We start from the raw sequence: 25,572 nt of genomic DNA on the forward strand, positions 1-25,572 counted from the left end.
GTTTGTAAAGGAATTGCACTGGCTCCTAACATTCATCTACCATATTCATGGATATTTTATCCATGGATTCATCCATGGCTTGCAAATAGTTTAAAAACATATACATTCCAAAAAGTAAACCTTGATTTTGCCATTTTATATGAGAGACACCATTTTACTGTGCCATTCCATTGCATATAACGGGATTTGTGCATCCACACATGTTGGTATCCATGAGGGGTCCCAGAACCAAACTGCACCAGATACCACTGCAAAGAGTCCCTATCCCATCCCATCTCTTCCCCCTTTGTTTCTTTGTTTGCAGAAGGTGAACTTTTGGATGGGGAACAGACACCTGTTTTTCTCCAGTTCAGCACCTAGTATATTATTTAGGTCACTTTTTATCTGCTTTTGAATCCTGCCAGATTTCCAAAGTGAAGTACAACTGAAAGATTTTGAGTATGCAAATAAATGACATAGATATTGGGGTGGAGTGTGCATAGAAGATAGAATTAACCTTCACCATGCCTCCCCCCGCCTCCACTGCCCTCTTTTTACAGGATCTGGATTGGAGTTTGAATATTTTTTTCAAATCATTCCAAGAAGTCTTTTTATAAGAAATAAACAACACGGGTGATCAATAGCGATGCCGACAGAACTGAACTGCCTTTGAAATCTCTTAATGTAATCCTCTTTCTGTCATGGATGTACAGGCAAACACGCACACATTTGACAAAAGTGATGGAACACCAGCCTTTATTTTCCTGAGAAGAGTAACAGCGCAATCCTTTGTGGGTCTACAGTACTTATAAGTCTATCTTGCTGTGTTCCTCTCAGAAATATTTGTATAGGATTAGAGCATAAACCTGTGGCTTTCTAGTGGTTACAGGACTACAGCTCCTATCATCCCTCATTAATGGCTATGTTGGCTAGAGTTGATGGAAGCTGCCAAGCAGCAGCATTCAGTGAGACATGATTTCCCCTTTCCTGGCCTTTTTAAACTCCATGATCTCTGTCTCTGATATGCAAACACTCTGCATACTTACAATTTTAAGGGGGGAAAGTCCAAATATGGAGGCAGACATAGGATCCATTCATATTCTCTCTCTCTCTCTCTCCTCCTGCAACTCTCACTCTCACCAGAGCTTTGTGGCATATTAAAGTGTGTGTGTGTTGTGTACCTTGAAGTCATTTCCAACTTATGGTGACCCTAAGGCAACGCTAACATGGGGTTTTCTTGGCAAGATTTGTTCAGAGGAGGTTTGCCATTGCCTTCCCCTGAGATTGTGTGAATTGCTCAAGGTCACTCAGAGGGTTATCAATACTTTTGTTGCGGCAGATGACATTTTGTGGTCTCTCACCCACTTATTTAGCTATCCTCCACTAGAAGGATCATGGTAGAGGTACAAAGCCAGAAGAGGGGAAAGAAAAAGAAACAGTGGTGCCCAAAGAGTATGAAAGAAATGAAGGACAGTCTATGACATTACTACGCAAATGCATACAAGATAAGCACACTGGATACATCAAAGTGTCTTCCTTAGCTGGAAGACACTGTGGTCAATAGCAATAGCATTTCTGTAGCAATAGCTAATTCCTGAGCAGCATAGAATTGGCCTGTGTCAGAGATCTTCCCATGACCCATCAGCCTCCAGCAGGGTGACCAGATGGCCTAAAAGCAAAGAAGGATAAAGCAGCTTAACATGAACAATATTCAAGAACAATATAGGACATCACAAAATGAAAGCTAAAAATGCAAATATAAATATAAATGCATGCTTCTTAGTCATGCTCAAAATGAGGAACATTCCTCTTGGACAGGAGGTTGAAATGTCCTGGAAAAGGAAGGTGCCTAGTCACCCTGGCCTCCAGGGTTGCTTTCTGCAAAGTGCTGCAAAGCAGAACTCAGAATCTCCCTGGACATGATGATGAGCATGCATGGAACCTGTGCATCATTTGTGATGCCGGGTGCACAGAATGCATTGGGTTCCTTGCAGGAAAAGTCCACTCCCAAGCATGGGCCCCACCTCTTTCCTTGTTGCTGGTGTGTGTGAGAGTGTACAGATCAATGAAAAAGCATTTGTTGCTGTGCTGTGGCTATGATGACTGACAGCCCCACAGTCACACCCACCTCTCCCAAGATTATATAAAATGAATGAACATCCCCCCACCCCCACACCCAACAGTTAGGACTTCCCAGCTCAGGCAACTTCTGTTTCCCACCATTTCCCTCTGAAGTAGCAGGCCAATGGTGAGGACTACCATGATGGCGAGGAACACCGACATGCGCTGGCGCCTGCCACTGGTTTGCCTCCTCTGGGAGGTGGCCATGATTGTCCTCTTTGGCATCTTTGTGCGCTTCAACCCTGAAGCTGATGCAGCTGGGTGGGAGAAGGAGAAGCATCGCATGAACATCACCAGTGATGTTGAGAATGACTTCTATTTCAGATACCCATGTAAGTAATAAAAAGATATTCAGCACTGGTCAAGTGGTTTGTTTGTTCACTGCATTTATAGTCCACTTGCTGTCCACGCAACTCAGGGTGGTGTGTGTGTGTGTACGTGTATGTGTGTGCGTGCGCATATATATATAGGTAAGCCAGGAGTAGGGAGGGTTGGCCCTTCTCTGGATATTGTTGGACTACAACTATTGTATTCAGCTTAGTCAATGGTGAGGGATGATGGGCACTATAATAACAGCAACAGTTATGCATGCTGTGTAGCTTAGATCACTGTGGTAATAAACACCCAAGAGGAGCAAGAAAGGGAGTAACTGGGAGTCAAGATCCAAGGCAGATGAGATAGGGAGCTATGGAATGGTTTCACCCTGCAGATGAGTTTGTTCCCTGCACTTTGTTGTTGTGTGCCTTCAAGTTGTTTTTGACTTCTGGATACCCCAAGGTGAACCCATCATATGGTTTTCTTGTTACGTTTCTGGGAGAGGAGGAGGCCAAATCTTGCCCTTTTCAGTAGGCTCAAGCAAAAGAAACTGCTGCATCCTCTTCTGACTTGCCTGTTCTTCCTCTTTAATAACTCATGCCATTTGAAATCCACTTTGATGTTGCTTAGTCGCCTATGTGCCACCTTTAATCTGTTGATGAAATACTCCTACAGCACATATATCCATCTGCACTTAATGCCCTCTTTAGAGAGTATTACTTTGCTTATGCCACAATGTCTTTGAGGGCCTGCTATTCACTCTGCTGAACCTGGCCCCAGGATGCCTTCCCCAAGCCCTTTCCCAGTAGCACCACTGATAATCTATGCTGTGCCCTCACTAGTCTTCATGCTACAAGAGAGAAGGGAAAAATTTCTAAAGGGTTTAGCAACAAATGCATTGGACGGTACCTTGAGATCAACACTTTAAAAGCTCTTGTTGTAGAGTGGTTTAAGATTTTGGATATGGCAACCTACGTCATCTCACCTGGGACTAAAGTGGGAAAAGTAAGGCTGAAATATCTGTTTTGAAAGCTGGCAAAGACGAAACATGTTAAAGTTCTGGAAAGGTCAGTAACTATATATCAAGATGTAGTGAGATCTTGTAGCACCTTTGAGACTAACAGATGCATCTGAGGAAGTAGACTGAAGTCTGCTAAAGCTCATGCTGCCAATTTCTTTCTTTCAGTTAGACTGAAAGGTGCTGCAAGAACTCACTATATACTGATTCTACAGACTTACATAGTGTTGTGTTGTGTGCCTTCAGATCCGCACTGGACAAAAGGCAGCCTGAATGGTCACATAACATGCATAAGAGCATGAAGTCTAGCAAAGTGAAGGCTCACAATATCAAAGCACAGACTTTCAGATCAGCAGACATGATGCCATCATCTCACTTTTCCCCTTCAGAGTTTAGTGGCAATGTAATTCACACAGAAAAAAGAGTATACTGTACTTCCTTCTGTTAATTGTTGTTACTATCAGCTAGTATTTTGTAAGTATTATGGAACAAAAGTCATTGAAATGTTCCTTTTTTTGGACTGCAACTCCCACAGTCCTGCAGCAAGCATGGCCAAAGATATTGCTGCCTGGCAGATTGAGGGAACTGCAGTCCAAAAAAGTAACTTCTGCTGTGGAGTGACTAAAAATAAAAAAAGATAGTCCCTACCTGGAGATTCATGAAAGCAATGGGAAGAAAAGAAATCAGTTGAATCTTCACTGGGTCAGCAAATAGGGCCACTCAGGTCTGGCCCTTAGCATGATGTTCTCCTTGAACGGCACAACCGTAGCCCTGGATGTCCTCTCCTGGCGGGTGGCAGAGAGTGTTCTCCTCATTCTTCGATGTAAGAGCAAGTAGTACTTCTGAGTTTTCTTTCTAACAGGGGTGTCTGCAGTCATGCAGAATTTTCACCATCATAGCTAAGATTGCTTATAAATTTGTATTCAGCTGTATCATATTCACATACCCTCCAGCAGTCCAGATTTGGCAGGAGGGATTATCCCAATGAGATCCAGCATGGCGTAGTGGTTTGAGCGTTGGACTAGGATTCTGCAGACCAGGGTTCGATTCCAGCTCAGCCATGTAAACCCACTGGGTAACCTTGAACAAGTCACATTCTCTGAGCCTCAGAGGAAAGCAATGGCAAACCCCCTCTGGAGAAACCTGCCAGGAAAACCCCATAATAGGGTTGCTTTAGGGTCGCCAGAAGTTGGAAACAACTTGGAGGCACACAGCAACCACAAAATCCCAATTAATCCTCTGCCCTTGCACTTTTTCAGCTGTTTTGAAAATATCCCAGTTTCTCTTTTCTCCTCTCTGTTTCCCTCTTTGTCCTCTGCTCACTGCAAACTGTCCCTGTGAACTGAATTCAAAGTGCAGAAAGAGTTTGCTTTGCACTCAGTTAACTCAACAGGGGTGAAGATATAGGAAGGGGCAGATCTTGCCTTTCCTGAATCCTGGTAAGCTCAGGCAAAAGCAAACTGAGGCAGCCTTTCCTGCCTTGTATGTTCTTCCTCATTCATAACTTTTGCCAACTTGACTGCACTCTAATGTTGGTTAACCACGTGTCCTGGTTTTTGAAATTTTGTAAGGTATGCATTCATATCTGATTTGACTTTTCCAAGAATATAACTCTGAGGCCTGAATCCCAGGGTTGAGGGAAATTAAAAGCTGTTGCCACCTGTTTCTTAGTGTTCCTAAAGTGGTGGTATGCTAAATTTTGAAATGTAATACACCACATACCCGCCATCCTCCCAAAAGGTCAAAAAATGGAGGCAGCTCTTCTCTCCCCCCCTTCTTCTTCTTCTTCTTAACATTTCATTTAGGCTTTATTACACAATAGTACAGAAAGCTCCCAACTCCTCCCCACTTCAGTTCATGTTTACACAGTAAATAGTTTCTGCACGCACAAAACGTTAGCTTTTAAGCTACAACCACCCACCATACTCTAACAATGTTGGACATTTCACATTTTTCTAAAATCGAGAGAGCCAGTGTGGTTTGAGTGTTGGACTATGACTCTGGAGACCTGGGTTCAAAACTCAGCTCAGCCATGTAAACCCACTGGGTGATCTTGGGCAAGTCACACTCTCTCAGCATCAGGGCTGGCAATGGCAACCCCCTTCTGAAGAAACTTGCCAAGAAAACCCTGGGATAGGTTTACCTTGGGATTGCCATTAAGTCAGAAACGATTTGAAGACACACAACAAGGAAAGGTATTTCAGCCTTTGCTGCACCAATCAAATCTGGCCTTCAAATCTGCATCACCACTATCAACAATGGCAAGAATTACTATAATAATGTTTCATTAAAAGTAGCATTTTGTTCCACCATTTGACATTATACTTTTATCTCAAAATGTAATTACTTTGGGGAGGAAATCTGCATATGTTCTAGGATCGCAAACTCTCCAACATGTAACTGATATGGAAGGATTAATCTTTGGAGTTTAAATACTGTAAGATACCATCTCTGGGCAGATGGTTGCTATTTTCTTTTGCAAATATTGATTTAGGTAGAGGTGAAGTCTGTCTGTCTAGACAGCTGTACTGGAGAGTAGGAAAGTTACTTTTGGGGACTAGAACTACCAGGTTCTCCCAGACAGCATGGCCTCTGATTATCCTGATTGGTGGATGCTGGGACTTGGAGTCCAAAAGGAAACTTTTCCAAGTTCAGGTAGTTATTAGGAAAAGCTATCCCTTGTTCCACCCCAGCTTTTGTGTGGACTGCATTGCTGTTAAGCTGCAAGGGAAGTCTATGGGGAAAGGATGATATCATTCTGCTGATCAAAGCATCATTGGTGCTTTGACCCTGTAAGCCCTGGCTCCAGTATGCCACTGGCGCTTCCTGTTTTTGTCTGCTTTTCTACCATTCATTTTTCCCACATTTTGCCCATTGCACTACAAACTGTATCCTGATATAGCTACTTACAATTGCTCAAAGAGAAGAAAAGCCTCAGGCGCCTGAAATGTGTGGACTCAGCAGTGATTGAGGCATTGCTTAGCAATAATACCACCAACAGGTTGGTTGATATGAAAGTATGATATAGAATTGAGGTTTCAGAACTTAACGGAATCATAGACCTAGAAGAGACCACAAGGGCCACCCAGTCCATCCTTGCCATGCTACATAATAATGGGTTGGGCACATTTGTCTAGTACAGAGCTTGGAAAACGTACAATTCTGGACTGCAACTTCCAGAATGCCTTAGTCAACATGGAACTCTGGCTGTGAAACTTGGGGTTGTAGTTCCCAATGTAACTCTTTTGAGTTCTGATCCACAGACAAGCTGAACAAACAATTTGAACAAATCAAGCCACCGTGCATTAAATCTCATCATTAGCCATTGGACCATCCAGGGTTGTCCATTGTTATTGGCTCTGGCTGGTCAAGGTCCGGACAAAGGGGTTATTCTCAGTCCTCCAAATGAGGATCCATTCACTGGGGATACTCATGGCTCAACATGGGGTTTCCTGCCCAGGAAGAATGTGCCTTACCACAAAGGTAAGGGCCTCTCTAACTATGGGTATACTTGGGGGTATAGCAAGGAAACATTACTTTTTGGAATAGAGGCTGGGGACAGATGGGCCAAAAGCGGCATGCCGCTGCCAATATTAGGGTTCTGGAGCATGCAGCATCCGCACGCTCTGGAACCCTAGGACATGCAGGCGCCATCATATCCGTGGTCTCCCGTCCACATGGGGGCTGCCATCTTGACATAAGTGATTCACAGCACATAGACATCACTGCACGTCACTTATGTCACATGTGCACCAATGGTGCACTCATGACATGCACTCAGCATCCCAAGAAGAACCCGGTTGTTCCAGGTTCTTTTTGGGGCAGAGGGACGCTGCACAGTTTGGCTTCTGTGGTGTCCCTCCACAGGCAAACCAGACGCCTCCAGTCCAGCCTGAATGAGGAGGTACTGTATGTACCAGGCCTGCGTTTCAGATATTTCTTGTTGTAGACTGGATCTAATTCATCAGATGCAATCCAATCTTCAAAACCTCACACTACAAACTTCTTTCCATCAGTTAGTTCTCCGAAGTATTACAAGATCCCTTTGCATGTTGATCCAGATACTGCATCATGGGGGGAGGGTAGCTTTCCCCAGCTTTGCTGGAGAGGAGCTTCATTTAAACTTCATGACCACTCTGAGTGATGGAAGATGGCATCCCCTTGCTGGTATTACAGATTTGCAGTTGGTGTGGGGCATCATGTCTTTTGCCTAGGGCATGAAAATGTCTTGTTTTCAACCCCGAGACAAGATAAATCTGGTTTCTTTTTAAGCCTTTTTACTTATTTTGCTATATAGCCAAGAATTGGCCTACGCTAGGGGCTGGCAGACTGGGGCACAAAGTAGAAATGGTGCCTCTGCACTCTTCCCCCTTCCATCACCACCCCAGGAGATCCTGCATTTTTCTCTCTCTTGAGTGTGATGCCCACATTCCAGTGAATGAGCATTTATATGCACACCTTTCTGTAGCTTGTGTTGATTGAACTGATGGGTTGCCCCTCATCCCTGCTGAGCCAACCACTGATGGTTCTTGTTGCACTAGAAAGCCAATTTCCTGTCTTGCCCTTTCTCAATATGCACCTTCCCTTTCATAGAAAGAGAACAAGGGGAAGGCAGTGGTGGGGGTTGCAACCGTTATAATGGCCCTCATGTCCTCCAGAGAGAACAGCTGATGCACAAAGCCACTGGTGCCTCCTCATTCTTTTTTCTTCTGTGACAGGTGAGACAGTCACTGTTTGGTGGCCCAGATCTGTTGGTAGCCCAGGAACTATGTCCCTACTCTTCAGATCAGCCTAGCCTTTGAAATATACCTACAGAGGAGCCCAAATAATTTGTCTGTTTATATCTTGCCCTTTGTAGGAAGATCCCCCCCACCCACATTTCACTTACCCCAATAAGAATTCTGACCCCCAAATGAAAATTTTCCCTAGTACCCACATTTCTAAGCATTACTCAATGTAAAATTTCAATTCAGCATTTAGAAATACAATTTGAGCCTCCGAAGAAAAGGGGTTTCAGTGTTGGATGAGGAGACTAGGGTTCAAATCCCCACTCAGCCATGGCAACCCACTTGGCGATCTTGGGCAAATCACATTTTCTCAGCCTCAGAGGAAGGCAAAGGCAAACTCCTTCTGAACAAATCTTGCCAGCACTTTTTGGGGTGTTCTCATGCTATCCTCATAACAATTCTGTACAGCAAAGGATGGAAACCTGTATCAGGGTGAAAATAAAATTCATGGTAGGATGGAAAGATCTTATCTTTTGACTCTGGCCTGAAGCAACCACCAGTTATGTGATGGTTTTCAAGTTTAATTCAAGCAAAAAGGGTTATTATTCTCTTAAAGAGGCTGCCTTGAGGTCTCAAATACTTGACACTCCTGTACAGTCTTGTTGGTATGGTAGCACAGAATACTGGTTTCACTAAATTGGTGACATTGCAGTTGTTCATTTGCAAATGCAGGTAAGAAGGAAGCAAAAGAATTATGTACACAGACCAAAGAAAGATGTAGAGAAGTGCAAACAAATGACAGGTGCCTTCTAGTCTCTTCTCTCTCGGTAATCATTTTATACAAGCATTGATACCTCTTTGCTTCTAGCATAACAGAAGTGTCATGGACATGATCTGAAGTGTCTAAAAAGAGGAGATCCAGCCTTGCACAGATTGACTTCATTTTAACTGGGTATTTTGCCATGTTCTGCTAAGTGTGCCTTGCCACTGTGGGAATGCAGGGAGGACAAACAGTGCTTTTCTGTTACCCAGCCTCCCCCAAGACTTCCCAGTCATGCAGGACTTTTACAGCCCCACTGACGCTTTGTTATGAGTCCCAGATCATTGCTGCGCTTGGGAAAAACACACATTCTCTAAACAAATTGCCTCACTTCATTAAACACGAATTTGAGATGAGAATCAGTTGGTTCCATCAGTCCCTGGAAAGCTTTGCTGCTGACTCTCATGGTAATAGTTACACAACTCCTGGATTAAGCCAGACACTGTTTAATCATTAAATGCCTTCAGATGATGGCAATGGCATTTCGGCATCATTCTACCTCTTTCTCCTTTGTAGTTTACTGTAAGCAGCAAGTTGATTTAGAAACAAATGTGTTGTACCCTCCAACTGTCCGGATTTGGCAGGGGCCATCCTGATTAAACCTGTTATCCCAATTTTTCAGCTGCTTTTAAAATGTCCTGGAATGGCTCCCACTTTCCTCCTTTGTCCTCAGTTTATTTCCATTGCTGCAGATTGAGTTCAAAGTGTCAAAGTAGTTTGCATTCAGTTGATTTAGGGGGCATTTGCACTGCACAAATAATCCAGTTTGACACCACTCTAACTGCCATGGGTCAGTGCTATGGAATTCTTGGAATTGTAGTTTGTTCCCCAAATTCCATAGTATTGAGCCATGGCAGTTAAAGTGGTGTCAAACTGGATATTTCTGCAGTGTGGATGCAGTCTAATGGGAGAGGAGAGAGAAGGGTGCAGAAACTTCTCCTAGCTAGTCTGTTCTTCCTAATGCCACCTTGACCACACTCTTTTGCATTGCTTGGCCACATTTGTCCCAGTTTTCATCTGTGAAATGTTGGAAGGTATAACAGAGTGTTTTAAGGGTAGAGAAATGTTCTGTATGCCTGACTTGATTTTAGATATTCAGTGTCCACAGTCTTTTGGGGAGAAATTGGAAAAGTTATGTGGCCATGCTAACTGTGTGATTCTGGAAGTTGTCGTTCCAAAGAATAGATTTCCCCAACTGCTTTTTAGTTAAGATTCAGAATTTAATTGCCATTATCCACCAAGTGAATGATTTTTTTTTATAGCCACACAAACCTAAAAAACAAAAATTATCATCTTGGTGACCCCTCACTTCCTAAGAGGCTTATATGGCACCTTTGTTGTGATGTTTTTATTAGCTGCATTTGCATTGTACCTTTCCTCCAGAGAAGAGGGTAAGCATGGCTCTCTTCTCCATCCTGTGAGGTTGTTTTCAAAGAAATAGCCATGTTACTCTGTCACAATATAAAAAAGAAACAAGGTGATGGTGGTGGGGAGAAGAATCTAGCAGTGTCTAGATCTGTTTTAGCCTGAGCTTTCATGGATAGCAATCTACTTCACATATCCTGATACAGCATCCTCTTGAAGTTCTGCTAGATGCTTCCCTGCAACACATACTTTCTCCCATTTTTATCTTGTGGGGCAGATGAGGTTCATATGAATGGCTCAAGAGCACCCAGCCATTTTCACAGCCAGAGTCAGCATTTGGGCATGGATTTTGCAAATCCCAATCCAGTACTTTGACCATGCTGGCACTAAAGATCAAGCTAAAATAAATCCCAAGCTTTATAGTCTTCTGGTTTTAAAGTATGTTTTTAGAACTGTACATGCCATTTGTCCTGGTTCTTTTAATGTGTTTTAGCTTGGCTTAGTCAGAGCAGACCTGTTGAAATCAGTAAGACTTAGGCTGCATCCATGCTACAGAAATAATGCAGTTTGATGCCACTTTAATTGCCATTTCATGCTATGGAATTCTGGGATTTGTAGTTTTGTGAGAGATTTAGCCTTCTCTGTCAGAGATCTCTGGTTCCCCACCAAACTACAAATCCCAGGTTCAATAGCATGGAACCATGGCAGTTAAAGTGGTGTTTGCTGTTGTTGCTGTGTACCTTCAAGTCATTTCCTCCTTATGTCAATCCTAAGGCAAACGTATTATAGGGGGTTTCATGGCAAATTTCTTCAGAAGAGGTTTGCCATTGTCTTCTTCGATTTGCTAAAGCAGGTTAATATCTTGGCATGCAATAGTATAAGATGAAGATGGGCAGGATGAGCATAGATGTATGAACCAATCTGAATGGAACTCTTTTCTTTACTACAGCTTTCCAGGATGTTCATGTGATGATCTTTGTGGGCTTTGGCTTCCTGATGACATTCCTCCAGCGCTACGGCTTTGGAGCTGTCGGGTTCAACTTCCTCCTTGCTGCCTTTGGGATTCAGTGGGCACTCCTCATGCAGGGCTGGTTCCACACCTTTGAGCACGGGAAGATACTTATTGGAGTAGAAAGGTAAGATGACATGACTGGGAACTTTTAAAAAGTTGAAAAGTTGAAACTGCTGAAAAGAGATTGAGACATTAAAATGCCTGTTTGGAGGTGACACAAAATATATGATCTTTTATGGTACTAGAATCTATATGCAAGTTTTGGCATTTTGTCTTAAAGAGGCAAAATGAAAGTCAAGAATATTACAAAGGTGGCATTGAAACTTGGAGTAACTGGCCAAGAACAATATGCTAACAGCTCCTCTTGGGATTGTGTTTCATCCATGAAAGTGTACATAAATGCTGGTACATGAGCGAGTGCTTGCCCCGTCCAAATTCAACATATGAATACGCAAAGGGATCTTGTAGCACATTTAAGACTGAGAGAAAGACAATGTAGCATAAGCTTTCATTGGTTTACTTCCTCAGATGAATTCAGTTTATGATGTTCATTATGTTTTAGAAGAGTGGCTTGTCAGGAAGATATCTGGACTATCTTTCTAGTTGCAGGAAGGGTACATATGCACAGTGCTTTCCAAAGTAGTTCACTCCTGAAAGAACGATCTTAGCTTATCTGGCTAAGCTACTCCTGCATGTAACGTTTGTTTTTGCGTTTTAAATAGCATTTATTAATCTTACAATTACTGTTAAAATTCCAAACGCAATACAAAGATGAACTGTGAAAACCAACAAGAAGAAACACACCATTATGATTGCAAAAAACAAAACAAAACTGGTTTCAGGTTGATCGTAATGGTGCAAATTTCTCCTTGCACTTTTGTCCACAAATCTTTGGACAGTCCCACCACAAGTGCAGATAAGTACCAATACCTCCACATTCTCACCAAGAAGACAAAGTTTGGGTTTTAATTTATGGACTACACAGCCAATAGACTGTTCCAGATAGAGTCCTTACCATCTTGGACAATTCCCCACAAAACATATAAAACACAAGTTCAACTCAGTGTATATCTACCCTGCAGTAAGTACCAGCATTGTAATAGCTTAGTTACATTCAAGATATTTATCTCTCATTATGTTCCTTGTGGGATATTATTATTTCCCATCATGAAGCAGAGATTAGAGTGACGAAGCTATAAGACCAAGTGCAGAACTGTACATAAAGGGTTCCACATATCCTCCAACATTTCACAAGTGAAAACCGGGGCATATATGGTCAAGCAACATTGGGGTGGCAAGGGCAAGATTTCTCCCCTTCTCTCCTCTCTATCACTAGTAAAGTGAGTGCAAACATCTTTTGCACTTTGAACTGAGCTTGCACCAGTGGAAGTAAACTGAGGACAAATAGGGAAGGTGAGAGGAGGAGAGAGAAACCAGGACATTTTAAAAGCAATTGAACAAGTGGGGTGACAAAGGTTGATTTGGGACTGTCCCTGCCAAATCAGGACAGCTGGAGAGCATATGATTTTGGCCTTGCTTTGACTTCTCCTCTTTCTTTTTCTTTCAGCCTGATTAATGCTGATTTCTGTGTGGCTTCTGTTTGCATTGCCTTTGGTGCTGTCTTGGGCAAAATCAGCCCTGTGCAGCTGCTCATAATGACATTGTTTCAAGTGACCCTTTTCGCTGTGAATGAATACATCCTGCTGGATCTTCTTCATGTAAGGCTGTTTGACTTGGTCACAAAAATCTTCTGTTTTGTCCTTTCTGTAGTAATCAATTGAGCTCCCCATTTGTTTGTTTGGTTTTTAAATGCTTTAATATCTCTCTTCTCCTTGGGGTGACGTTGGGGACTCAGAACACTAACCTATCCCCTTTGAACCCTCCCCAATACGATATTGTAAGTGAGGCTGAGAGGTGGTGATGCATCTGCCCTTCCCAAACCTAAGGCAGTTTGGATCATAGTTCTCATGATCCCCAACTGGCATGACTATTGTAATTCAAAACATTTGTTGGGCACTAAGTTGGAAGTGATTGTTTAAAGGCATATATAAGAACATAAAGAAGAGCTGCCATGGGTCTGACCACAGGCTTATCCATGTCAGCATTCTGTTCCCGCTAAGACTAAACAGATGCCCATAGACAGAGTATGAATGCAATTGTATCCTCCTGCTCATATCTTCCATCAAGTGATATAAAGAGGCATACCATTTGTTGTTGTCATTGTTAGCATCCTATTTGTTTCTGATTTATGGTGACCCTAAGGTGACCCTATCACAGAATTTTCATGGCAAAATTTGTTCGGAGCGGGTTTGCCATTGCCTTCTTTTGAGGCTGAAAAAGCCTCAGAGGAAGATTTGCCTAAGGTCACCAAGTGGTTTTCCATGACCTAGCAGGCATCTAAGCCCTGGTCTCCAGAGTCGTAGTCCAATAGTCAAACCACTACATCACATTCTCTCCAATAATGGAAGTTATATAGAGACATCAAGACTAGTAGCCACTAGTAGCTTTATACAGTTGGTCCTCTGTATGCATTCCTTATCCATGGATTTAACCATGCATGGTTTGAAAATATTTTAAAATATATATACATCCCAGAAGGCAAACCTTGATTTTGCCATTTTAGTCCTCTAGATGTTTTGGACTTCAGCTCCCAGAATTCCTGATTGTTGGTCAAACTGAATAGGGAAAGTTTGGGAATCACTAATCTAGAAGGAAGGGGAAGATTCCACATCTAACCACCCACTGAGTTAATTGAATGCACTTTGAACTCAGTTTGCAGTAGTTCAAGTAAGCTGGGGACAAAGGAGGAGGAGGGACAGAAACTGGGACATTTTAATTGAAGTCGGAAAAGTGGAAGGACAGAGGAGTAATTGGGACTGACCTTGCCAAATCAGGACAATGGTAAGGTTTGCATCTGAAGCACTTATGTTAAGGCTGTCTCTGCTAATATTTGCAGATGGTACTTAGTCACGAAATTCCTTTCTGGATGATAGTGGAAAAGAATCAGAATTTGTTGAGAGGAAAGTCCCTTGTCCAGAACCAATTTATCTTCCAGGGTTAATGCTATCCTTTGCAGAATGTGGTTGCACAAGCAGTAGTGCACTTTGGCCAAGTATACACAAAGTATATGGATAAAGATCCAGAGAAGAAGAGAATCTCCAGACTGTCAGATAGGCCCAATCTGATAAGGAAATGAGGTAGGAATGTGCTCAGGGGCTTAAATAGAATAGACAAACGTAAAATAGGTTTTGTCAGGGTGTGAGATCTAACATTAGCTTTTGAGACCATTCATTTTGCAAGTAAGCACATCCTCAGCATATGGAATTATAATTTATGAACTCTAGCCGGCATGTCACATTAAAACATATTTTTCTAAAGGAACAGGACATGCCAGGAGATGCCAGAACCAGCAACCTGAGACCTTTTCTATAGAAAGCTTATGCTTTGCCACAGAGCTATGGCCCCTGCTCATACTTTGCTTGTGAAAGTCCAGAGAAAAGTGGGAGGCCATTGTTTCTTTGGAGAAAGAAGGATGCTAGATGTATGAGATCAAGAGGGGACAACTTCAATGTCTCCAGAGCCATTGCTCCTTGTGGGTTGTATTGCTGGCAACATACCTGCCATTGATAGCAACTGGAAATAAGTACAACATAACTCACAAATAGCTCATTTTCATAGAGAACTGCATTATCTGTGCTGGAAAGAGTGTTTTCTGCACATAAAATATTTCTTTGAGGAAATATTACTTCCTGTGCAGAAAATGCTGTTTCATTTGTAGAAAATACTGTTTTCTATGCAAAGAAACTGCATGCGAATTTTCTGCAGAATAAAGACTTTGAAAATGATGCGATTTTCAAAAACTTTCTCACAACAGGAAGAAAATTGCTAAAATTACTTGTTGCTTCCCTCAAGAAGAAACCTAGTGAAGTATTATATCCCTGAATGGAGAGAGAACCTTTTTGGGAGATTGTTTTTTTCCCCCCTTTCTTTTTCCATTGCTGCAGGTTAGAGATGCTGGTGGATCCATGACCATCCACACATTTGGTGCATACTTTGGGCTAACGGTAACCACCATTTTGTATCGACCCAATCTGGAACAGACCAAAGAGAAGCAGAGTTCTAACTACCACTCAGACCTCTTCTCTATGATTGGTGAGCCTTCGCTTCTGAAATTGTTTTCCCCAACAGGTTCCTTTAGCTTCTGTGTTGCTGGCCAGGCCGAGGAAAAAGAGGATTAAATTGCCAATGTGAAGCATGTCTCTTTTCTCCTGTTGAAGCAATAGATAGACACCTGTTGCATTACCTCTACCAGTTAAAAGCTGAAAGACCTACAGTATATGGCTTAGGTCCAGACTATCTTTCAGCCATATAGGTCTTTATGGGTCATCACCAAAAGAACGTGGCCCATAAAGTGAAGAACTTATCTTTTGGTGCAGCAAAATCAGATCTCACCTTCTTTTCTAGGCACCTTGTTTCTATGGATGTACTGGCCTAGCTTTAACTCAGCCTTGTCCAACCATGGGGACGCCCAGCACCGAGCTGCCATCAACACTTATTGCTCCCTAGCAGCCTGTGTCCTCACCACAGTGGCCTTCTCCAGTATGTTACAAAAGAAGGGCAAGTTGAATATGGTGAGCAAAGGCTGGTGATCTATTATGGGGCTCATGCCATGTGTATGTATCTCTCTATGCAGTATGCACCGGGTAGAGTTTCATGGGACTGTAGCAGACATTGGAAGGTGTAGATAAATACTTATGTATGGCAAGGATATATTTTGAAGGGAGTGAGAGCAGGGTTGGCCCTACCACTAAAGAGAATGAGGCAACCTTCTTAAGTGGCAAATGCAGGAGGATAGCAGAGGCAGTGGCATCTCGTTCCAATGAACCTCATGGACATCTCCTTCCAATGGAAGGCATAGTACCATGCAACCCATTCAGAGCTCCTCAATTAGTCTGTTGTCCTCAAGTGTGATGAAAGATACTATCCCATTGACAGTCCGAAGTAAGATTCAAAGTGCTGGTCCAATAAGCTGTACATGGAATGGAAACGGCACCATACCATTCTGTTTTTTGCTTCAGGCAGCAAAATCTGTCTTTGGTCCTGAGGGGCAGGGAAACACCCACATTTTAGAAATTCATTTTTCTAGAGTTGCCAAGTATACTGGTTCTTTAACAATTGTCCAATGACCTCCAGTAATCCATGGTGCTTCTGTTGCAGTGGAACAGAAACATAAGGAGTTCAATACCAGCACTTTTCTTGTTCACAAAAGGAACAATGGCATCATTTGTTGGAGTAGCGTTTGCTCATACTGCATAAGCTTTGGGGGATGAAGGACATCTCTGGCACATGCTGACTTTGTTTGGTAGTTTAGGCTCAGAGAGCGATTGGCTGCAGCTCAACTGAGTGTCCTACTTCAGACAGTGTGACAATACAGTAGCTACAAATTAGCAAGAGTCAGTACTGGATGGAAAGTTTCAGGACATTTCCAAGGTCCAAACACAAGGTCCGTACCACCACCAGCAAGACCTGACAGCAATGCGCAGGCCAAACAAGGGTCTCTATTGTCTAGCTAGGTATTCAGAAGAATCATGAGATTGGGAATAATACAACCAAAAACATTGTTCCAGGACTCTGTTCTTAGAAATGAAAGTTTTAACCCTTTGCCTTCAGAACGCCACTAAGAGCAATGCTAAAAGGCCATCCATCTTGATTGTGGATTTACTTCTGAGAAGCGTCTTACTCACAATTACTGTATATACTCATGCACAAATCTAGAAATGTTAGTCAAAAAATTGACCAAAAAAACCTGGGTCGTCTTATCCATGCGTCAATGTAAGTACTGTACTTTTATATATGTAAAAAAGGAGCCATCCCCTTTCTCTGAATAGAGGGCAAGAGCTTAGTCCATCCTGGGAGCATCAATAACATACCCCTAACTTTACCTTCGACTTATCCATGGGTCATATAAAAATCCATAATTTTGGTCCCAAAGATCTAACCTCGATATATACATGAGGTCGACTTATAGTTGAATATATACTGTATGGTAATCCCTTACTTATGAAAAGACCTCATTTATCAAGTGAGCACTCATTTAGTTGTAGCTTATTTATAGTTCAGGTGGTGAAAGTGATGCTTAAGGTTATTCAGAGCTGAAAGGACTGTGATGTTTGCACAGGTCCACATCCAGAATGCCACTCTGGCCGGCGGTGTAGCTGTGGGAACATCTGCGGAGATGATGCTGACTCCGTACGGCTCCCTCATTGTTGGCTTCATCTGTGGCATTGTGGCCACTGCAGGATTTGTTTACCTTACGGTAAGACAACATGCAGCCCTTCTAAAGCCTTCACCTAATTTTTACAGATCCCAGAATCCCACTCACTCCTGCAAATTGGAGGAGTGTTTAAACTATGGGGAACTATGATCCAGGAAGCATGATTCTTCTTTAGATTAAGGGGGTGTACAGACAGCCCTGAAGGCAGAACAGGCAACACATGTACTTTAACTGATGCTACAGGACTTTCTGAAAATGCTTCACACTGGGCTTTTGAACTGAGCCCATCATTCACAAGCTTGCTTCTGATAAACTGCTCCTGACAGCTCTGGAATATCTCCCAGGATCCTCCACAATGGATCTCTGTTATGTGGCAGATGCTCAGAGATTCCTTGGCAAGATGAGCCCAAGTAGAAAGTGTCCTCTGGAAGTCACAGCTTTTAAATTAAGGTGGAAATTACTTTTCTTGTTCTAGACTTCCTATAATCCCCTGGAATAGGGAATCTCTTTCAATCTGAGGATCTAATTCAGTTTCAGAGAAGTTCTCAGAAAGGGAGCATCTCAGGGATAGGTGAAGCCAAAGCCAACAAGGTGGGACCAACAGCATAGTTTAGCCTAAAGCTCTACAAGTATTTAAGATTTAAGGGAGCTATTTCATCATTTAGAATGGGAATCAACCTGTTCCAAATCTGGGATCCTATCAAATGATGGTTTCATGGGGAAGAGGATGTCTTTATCAGGGGAAGTCCATAGAGTCTGACTGGAACCTATGGGGAGAGTGCAATGTTTCAGATCTCACTTGTAAAATCTACTAACTGCCCCTTGTTCTTCTTTTATTCCTGCCAGCCTTTCTTAGAGTCCAAGTTGCACATTCAGGATACATGTGGCATCCACAACCTACATGGAATGCCAGGAGTAATTGGAGGCATTGTGGGGGCTGTCACGGCTGCGGCTGCAACAGAAGGAGTCTATGGAAAAGAAGGGTGAGGTGATCTGGAATCTATATCTGAAGGCCTGGATTATTCTGGAGAAAGAGGAATGATGGAGATAGAATAGTGAACCTCCTTGTCTACAAATGGACTGTGATGGGGTTAAGCTATAGTTTTAAAAAATGGGCTATCTATTAAAAGGGTGGATGTCTTTTATGTAAATTTAAGGGTATTACAGTGGGACCTTGTTATCTGCTGGGGTTTGGCTCCAGGACCCCCTGTGGATAACAAAATCTGTGGATGCTCAAGTCCCATTAAATATAATGGCAGAGCAAAATGGTGCCCCTTCTATAAAATGGAAAAATCAAGATTTGGAATTTATCCTTTTTTGGAATATTTTCAAACCATGGATGCTTGAATCCACGGATAAAAAAAATGCATGGATAAGGAGGGCCAACTGTGTATATCAACCAGTAGGTACTATTAGAAGTGCAAGCATGGCGTAGTGATTTCAGCATTGGACTATGACTCTGGAGACCAGAGTTCGAATCCCAGCTTGGTCATGAAAATCGCTGGGTGATCTTGGGCAAGTCACACTCTATCAGGTTCAGAGGACAGCAATGGCAAACCCGCTCTGAAAAAACTTGCCAAGAAAAGCCTACAAAAACTCATGCTGCCAACTTCTTTCTTTAGTCAGTCTCAAAAGTGCTGCAAGAACTCTCTACATACAGATTTCCCAAACCTTGAAAGGACTTTACTTATACTTTTTCATTGTGCAATACAAGACAGACTCACTTTCTCTCCTTCCCTTTTGCTTCCCTTCTGCTCCAGGCTCATCCATGCTTTTGACTTCACAGGAGACCACATGAAGAGGACTCCCAATATCCAAGGCGGGTTCCAGGCAGCTGGCATTGCTGTGTCTTTGGGCATGGCCTTGGCAGGAGGGGCCATTGTAGGTGAGTGAAGAACTGTGGATCAATGGCAGATCAGCTGCTAGAGTGTGTCTAGAGGAGAACAACTAAAATAGTGAAACGTCTGTGAACCATGCTCTGTGAGAAGAGGCTTAGGGAACTGGGTACGTTTAACCTGGGGAAGAGAAGGTTACGATGAGACATGATGGCCCTGTTTAAAACTTTGAAAGGATGTCATATTGAAGATGGAGCAAGCTTGTTTCATGTAGCTCCAGATAATAGGGCCAGGAGCAATGGATTCAAACTACAGGAAAAGAGATTCCACTTCAACATTAAGAAAAACCTCCTGACAGTAAGAACTGTTTGACAGTGGAATATGCTACCTTGCAGTGTGATGGAGTCTCCTTCTTTGGAGGTCTTGAAACAGAGGCTGGATGGCCATCATGCATGTAGGTCACCATTTCAATAAATTGGCTAAATACTGTATATAAAAATGTAAATAACAAATGGATATATAATAAGGTTGTTGGATCTTTTTAACATCACAGATGGACAGATGAAATAGATAGATAGATAGATAGATAGATAGATAGATAGATAGATAGATAGATAGATAGAGGTTGTGTGCCTTCAAATCTTTTCTGACTTATATCAACCCTAAGGCGAACCTATCACATTTTTTTTCTTGGCAAGTTTCTTCATAGAGGGTTTTCCATTACCTTCCTCTGAGGCTGAGAAAGTGTGACCTGCCCAGGTTCACCCAGACAAAAAAATAGGGAGGAGGATTAATGAGATTTTGAAGACAGGAATAGTTTGTGGGCCGGAATTGTTTCATTTGAATATGTTTATTTCTTTTGAACATTTTGGAGTTGGAGTGAAATTGGAAAGAGGGACTAGTATAATGATCTGTTCTATGGTTACTAATCTGTTATACGGATACAGTGGCAAGGTTAGTTTATGTGAGATGCTAGAAGCAGAAGAAGATTCCGAACACTGAAGAATAGGTAGAGGAATTGGTCTCCTAGTCTAACCACTGCACCACACTGACTTTTCTGAATCCTCTTGCTTATGATGATTGTCGGCTGCCATCTTGTGGCATGTTGGGGAGTCTGAGGCACTGTCCTCCTGCTCACTCTAAACTGTGCCACACTGCAGAATGAATGCAGTTTGACATTGCTTTAACTGTCATGGCTCCACCAGACCAGAGCTTGAATCCCTGCTCAGCCATGAAAACCCACTGGGCATGCCACAGTCTCTCAGTCTCAGAAAACAGCAAAGACAAACCTGGTCTGAATAAACTGTGCCCGAAAGTGAAAGCGTCACGGAAGCCATAAACTCAGTGCTCAATTTTTCTTTTCCTTCAGGTGGCATTTTGAAATTGCCCTTCTTTGGAGACCCCATGGATGAAAACTGCTTTGAGGATAATGTTTACTGGGAGGTATGTACTTTAGACCATTAGGGATGCTCCTGGAATCCTGTCTTTGTGGATTCTAATTCATCTGACAGGACTCACACTTCCTACTTTGTGGATTGCAGTGTAGTCCTAACTGGAAGATGGCCAAGGGTCAGTTGAACTGACAGCAGGTCGGCTAAAGCTGTGTTGAAATGAAGTCCCTGAGTGCATCTATAGAAATAATGCAGTGCAATTTGACACCACTTTAACTGCCATGGCTCCAGAATCATGGGATTTGTAGTTTTGTGAGGAGCCATCACTCTTTAACAAAGCAGGCTGCTTTTGATGCCTGTTTATAATTCAGGACTAATTTTGCACAAAATTCCTGCATGGCTGTTTTGTGCAGTAACAGCTTTTGTTGTCCAGAAAATAGAATTTTAAGCACAGAAAAAAATGTATTTTCTGTGCAGAAAATGATATTTACTCTACAAAGAAGAAAAAGTTGTTTGCTAGGAAAATCAACCAACATGTAATACCCAACTCTGTAAAACTATAAATCCCAGGATTCCATAAAATGGAATTACAGTACTTAAAGTGGCATTAAACTTCATTAGTTCTGCAGTGTGAATATACCCTCTCTCAGCCTAGAGCTCTTGGAAATTAGAACAATTTTCACCTCATTCTGATTCTGTGGATGTTTGGTTCTGGTGCAAGGTAGCTCCTCTGCCATTCCACTCCTATTCCACCCCTTTTGGGGCTCCTCTGCCAGCAAGTTTTAGTCAACAGAATAATTATGTTGGCAGACCACTAAGATCAGCTGGCAGAAGAGGATTCTGCCAACAGAAGAGCTGGACTTTTTTTGCTGCAAGAAGGGATGTGGCAAACTGTAGGCCCATTTTTCAGAAAAGTAACTGTGATAGAATATGCATCCAGTTCATGAAAAATTAAAACAACCCTTACCTTTAGTTCAAGTACAGGAGTATTTTTTTCTTAAACCTTAACCCCAAATACCTCCCACTTCTGTGGTTCCCTTCCACAGCCTTGTTCTGAAACAAAAAGAACTGAGATTTGCTTAGACCAAAAAAATTCGCTTTTTGGCCAAAAGTATGGACAAAGACAATCCATATTAGAGCAGGTTTCCTAGTTAAAAGAGGTCTCTAAGTATGCATTTCTCATTAAAAAAACAAAAAGGAAATGAAAACAAGCAATTCATGAATGAAATGGAATGAAAACAAGAAATCCAACCAGAAGGCTGGATGATTTGAGGATGTGTTCAGAAAAGTAGAAAGAGCTACTCTGCCAGTAGATGGTACTGTTGTCTGTCATATGTAGACCTCATTGCATAATATTTTTCCCAGTTTGCCACATAGGACTAATCCTGTCAACAGAGAGAATGAGATTAATTGTCCCAGGCAGTAGATGCTCAATAACAGCAGTCAGTTGCATCCTATTGTTCCTCCTGGACTCCTCTCCCTACCATTTCTCTCTCCGAGCTGTATATGTCATACATCTTGCCCCATACCTCTCGCCTACCATCCGCAAGTGTGATGGTGGACAACTATTCCATTCCCAAGATAGATGCAAGATTAAACTTCCAGTTCATAGTTTCTAAGTACATGGAATGGAGGCAGGCGTCAGTTTGTCCTATGTCTCAGGAAGCAAAATGGCTTGAACTATCATGAACTATCTTGGTGGTTTCCCCTGCCTCCGAGGGGCATAGAGGATGATGATAAAGATTATGAGTGAGTGCTGCGGGAGAAAGGAAGGAAGGAAGGAAGGAAGGAAGGAAGGAAGGACATTGCTGTGACCTAACAATTGTTTTGCTATCTTTGTGAAGGTACCTGGGGATGAGGAGAGCAACCTGTACTGTATGCATGATTCAAATGCAAAGCCTGTGACTGACAACTGATCCACTTGAACAAATGCCCAAAAGGTAAAGATGGGTCTTCACATGCTTCCAGAACAGGTCTGATACATTCAGGTTCTTCTGTGTATGTGCTTATTTCTGTTTTTAACTTACACGCTGCCAAAGAAGAGCGATAGGTGACAGCACCATCATACACCAAGACTGGGGGGGGGGGGGGGGGAATACTTTTGTAGGCTATGCAGTCAGCATGGTCATTGGCCAGACTAGTTTTGGGACAGTGAAAACTATAGTCTGCAAATATAACTTTTCCAGCCTGTGGTCATATCATATCCCAGTGTAGCCCACAGGATAAATCAATGCTCATATTAGCAAACATGCAGACACACAAATTAACTTGGCTATATTAGGCCATTAAAACCCAACTCACACTGTATCTGACATAGCTTTTCTGAGCAATGCCTGCATACATGAACTCAGTGAAAGAGAAGACCAAGAGAAGGGGTTCCTCCCTGGAGCAACCACCAAGAATTCTTTTCTGCCTTCTTTTCCTCTTCATTTCTTGGGGAATAAGATGGGGAATCTTATTTGGGTGTGAAAATGGATGATTCCTTTCCCTCAATGACCCACTCTGCAGACCAGATAACATAATGGAGAACACCCTACACAAGATGGCAAGGTTTTGGGAAGGTGAAGGTTTTGAAGGAGGCGAGGTTTCCCCAGGATCTTTTATAGGTTCAGTTAGTACAAGGAGCTGGAGGTCCCCTTTCCCTGGATTATAGCTAGATAATGCATACTTGATAGAGCAAAATAAAAGTTAGGTATTAATAAAGTGAACCAAAAATAACAAGATCTTAAACTCACACATACCCAAATGCCTTATTTGCTCATTCCTGTGTGACGCTCACCAGGAAACGAATCAATTATTTTATTTCATGTCTACTATACCCTTCTTGCAGCGATCTTAGAGAAGCTTAAATAGAATCCTAAAATGGCTTCCCAGCCAAGCAGCTTCTAGGGCCAACCCTGTTGTTATAAATACAATGTGGGACTCTTGGAGCCCATAAAATGGAGGGATTTTTATTTTGTCTCATCTTACTGACAGAATTTTCTCTCATTTTCTTTTATTTCAGGGCACTGCAGAAAACCAGAGATATCATCAGCATCACCTTTTGAGATAACCTTTGGTGGTATTTGATCTCTTTTTACATGTTAAGGTTTCCCTGGGGAGAGAATTGTGGTTTGCTGGGAAACACATCCAATCCCCCTCATTCATCTGGGTGCAAAGATGTTCTCCTGAGTGAAAAGATGTTCTCCTTTGCAAGATACAATGTGTTTCCCTCAAATCAATTTGAGAGTTCCATATCTTTCCCACTTGTCAGGGAGCTGGAAAATTCCTGAGCCAGAGACAATCCAAAGAAAGAAATCATACATCTTAAGTGCAGGGGATCTATGCATGACAACAAAGGAGCAAGTGCCAACTCTGTCCAGTGAAATACCAAAAAAGCCAAGACCCGGAATGCCAGTATATGGTTAGCATGCTGGAAGAACTGTGACATGCAATTGGACAATGTTTTAAATCTCTCCCTTTGATATAAATGGATCTGAAAAAGACTTAAGATTGCTTAGATTGTGTCCCCAGCTGTTTTTTTAAAAAATGTTTTATGCAAAGATACTATTTTATTCTTTTGATATGTCCATTTCTTCTTGTTATATAGTCCCTGTCCTTACAGTTATTTCCCTCTGCTGCTGCTGCTGCTTAAAAGCCCTTCAAACTTGTTTGGTTTTGTGATGGAGGGGCTGATGTAGGCCAGGAGAGGGCACCAATGCAAGGGGCATTTTTTCCCCTGGTCCCACCCGGCATGCCACATCATCACATTTCTTTGTAGAGTGAAAGGGCCATTTGTGTAGCTTTAAATAAATTGTTGTTGTTTTGGAGAACTTGGACTTTCTTTATTCTGCTGTTCAACTTCCTCCTCTTTAATCCCCCCATGTTTGAACTTTCCTCTTTTGCAGACAAAATGCGACAGTGCTGGGAGTTTCATGCCAGCCTTCCCCTTACACTTGTTACATTTGACAGCATTCACCATTCGTCACACTGAATTCATTGGATCAAGGGCTGCAGTCCAAAATATCTGGAGGGCAACAGTTTGGGGAAGGCTGCTCTAAGGTGACTGAATTAATAGGATGTACAGAACCCTTTCACCCCCAATATTCTTCTCTCTGCCCTTTCTGTAAAAACATTCAGTTCCACATGTTTTGGTCTACAAATTCCATCAGTGAAAAGGTGCACAACAGTAAAGAGAGAGGAGTGCAAGGCAGCAGCAGGACAGATACAACAGCATGTGATAAGTACCAGCCAAAGATGATTTTATCTTGTTAAAATTCTGTTTTTATAGCCTTGTGATAAACTTCTCAGTTGGCAGGAACTGGATACAGAGATGTTTTCCTGCCTTTCTCACAACATTGGAATTCATGGTCATCTTGTGCAGACGTTTCTGGACAGGTAAAAGAAAGACATTCAGTAGTGCATAAATTACCATAGAGAATTCCATACCACAAGATGTCATGATGATTTTGTCTTAAATAACTTACATACACTATACATTCACAAAGGGAAAAAACTATCAATGGCTAGTAGTTCTCATTAGGGATAGACTACAGCCCCAGATTTTGTAATTACAGTTCCTCTTGATATCTTTGCTTTGGAGTAGCAACAAGAGGTGGCTTCTGTTTTCATGGCCTATTTGTGGGATTCAAACAAGAAGGAAGCTGAACTAGCTGGTCTTGTGATCCTTTGGGGCTCTTCTGTTTGTATATTGCATGTAAAACCTCTGGTCTCTG

At 42.3% G+C, this 25,572-nt stretch overlaps 1 protein-coding gene across 1 annotated transcript; it reads left to right on the forward strand.

Annotated features, from left to right (window-relative positions):
- The first annotated feature begins 2,161 nt into the window (after positions 1-2,161).
- On the forward strand, positions 2,162-24,669 carry RHCG (Rh family C glycoprotein). The gene is made up of 11 exons (XM_089539105.1): positions 2,162-2,432; positions 11,295-11,481; positions 12,925-13,075; positions 15,362-15,509; positions 15,822-15,988; positions 17,536-17,673; positions 18,478-18,614; positions 19,392-19,516; positions 20,836-20,909; positions 22,702-22,797; positions 23,862-24,669. The coding sequence occupies exons 1-10, from the start codon at positions 2,225-2,227 to the stop codon at positions 22,771-22,773; spliced, it is 1,407 nt and encodes a 468-aa protein (XP_089395231.1). The 5' UTR covers positions 2,162-2,224; the 3' UTR covers positions 22,774-22,797; positions 23,862-24,669.
- Positions 24,670-25,572: the final 903 nt, after the last annotated feature.

The sequence above is a fragment of the Sceloporus occidentalis genome, unplaced genomic scaffold, assembly GCF_023333645.1.
Source record: "Sceloporus occidentalis isolate IW3139 unplaced genomic scaffold, rSceOcc1.0.p SCAF_9, whole genome shotgun sequence".
Lineage (NCBI taxonomy): Eukaryota > Metazoa > Chordata > Lepidosauria > Squamata > Phrynosomatidae > Sceloporus > Sceloporus occidentalis.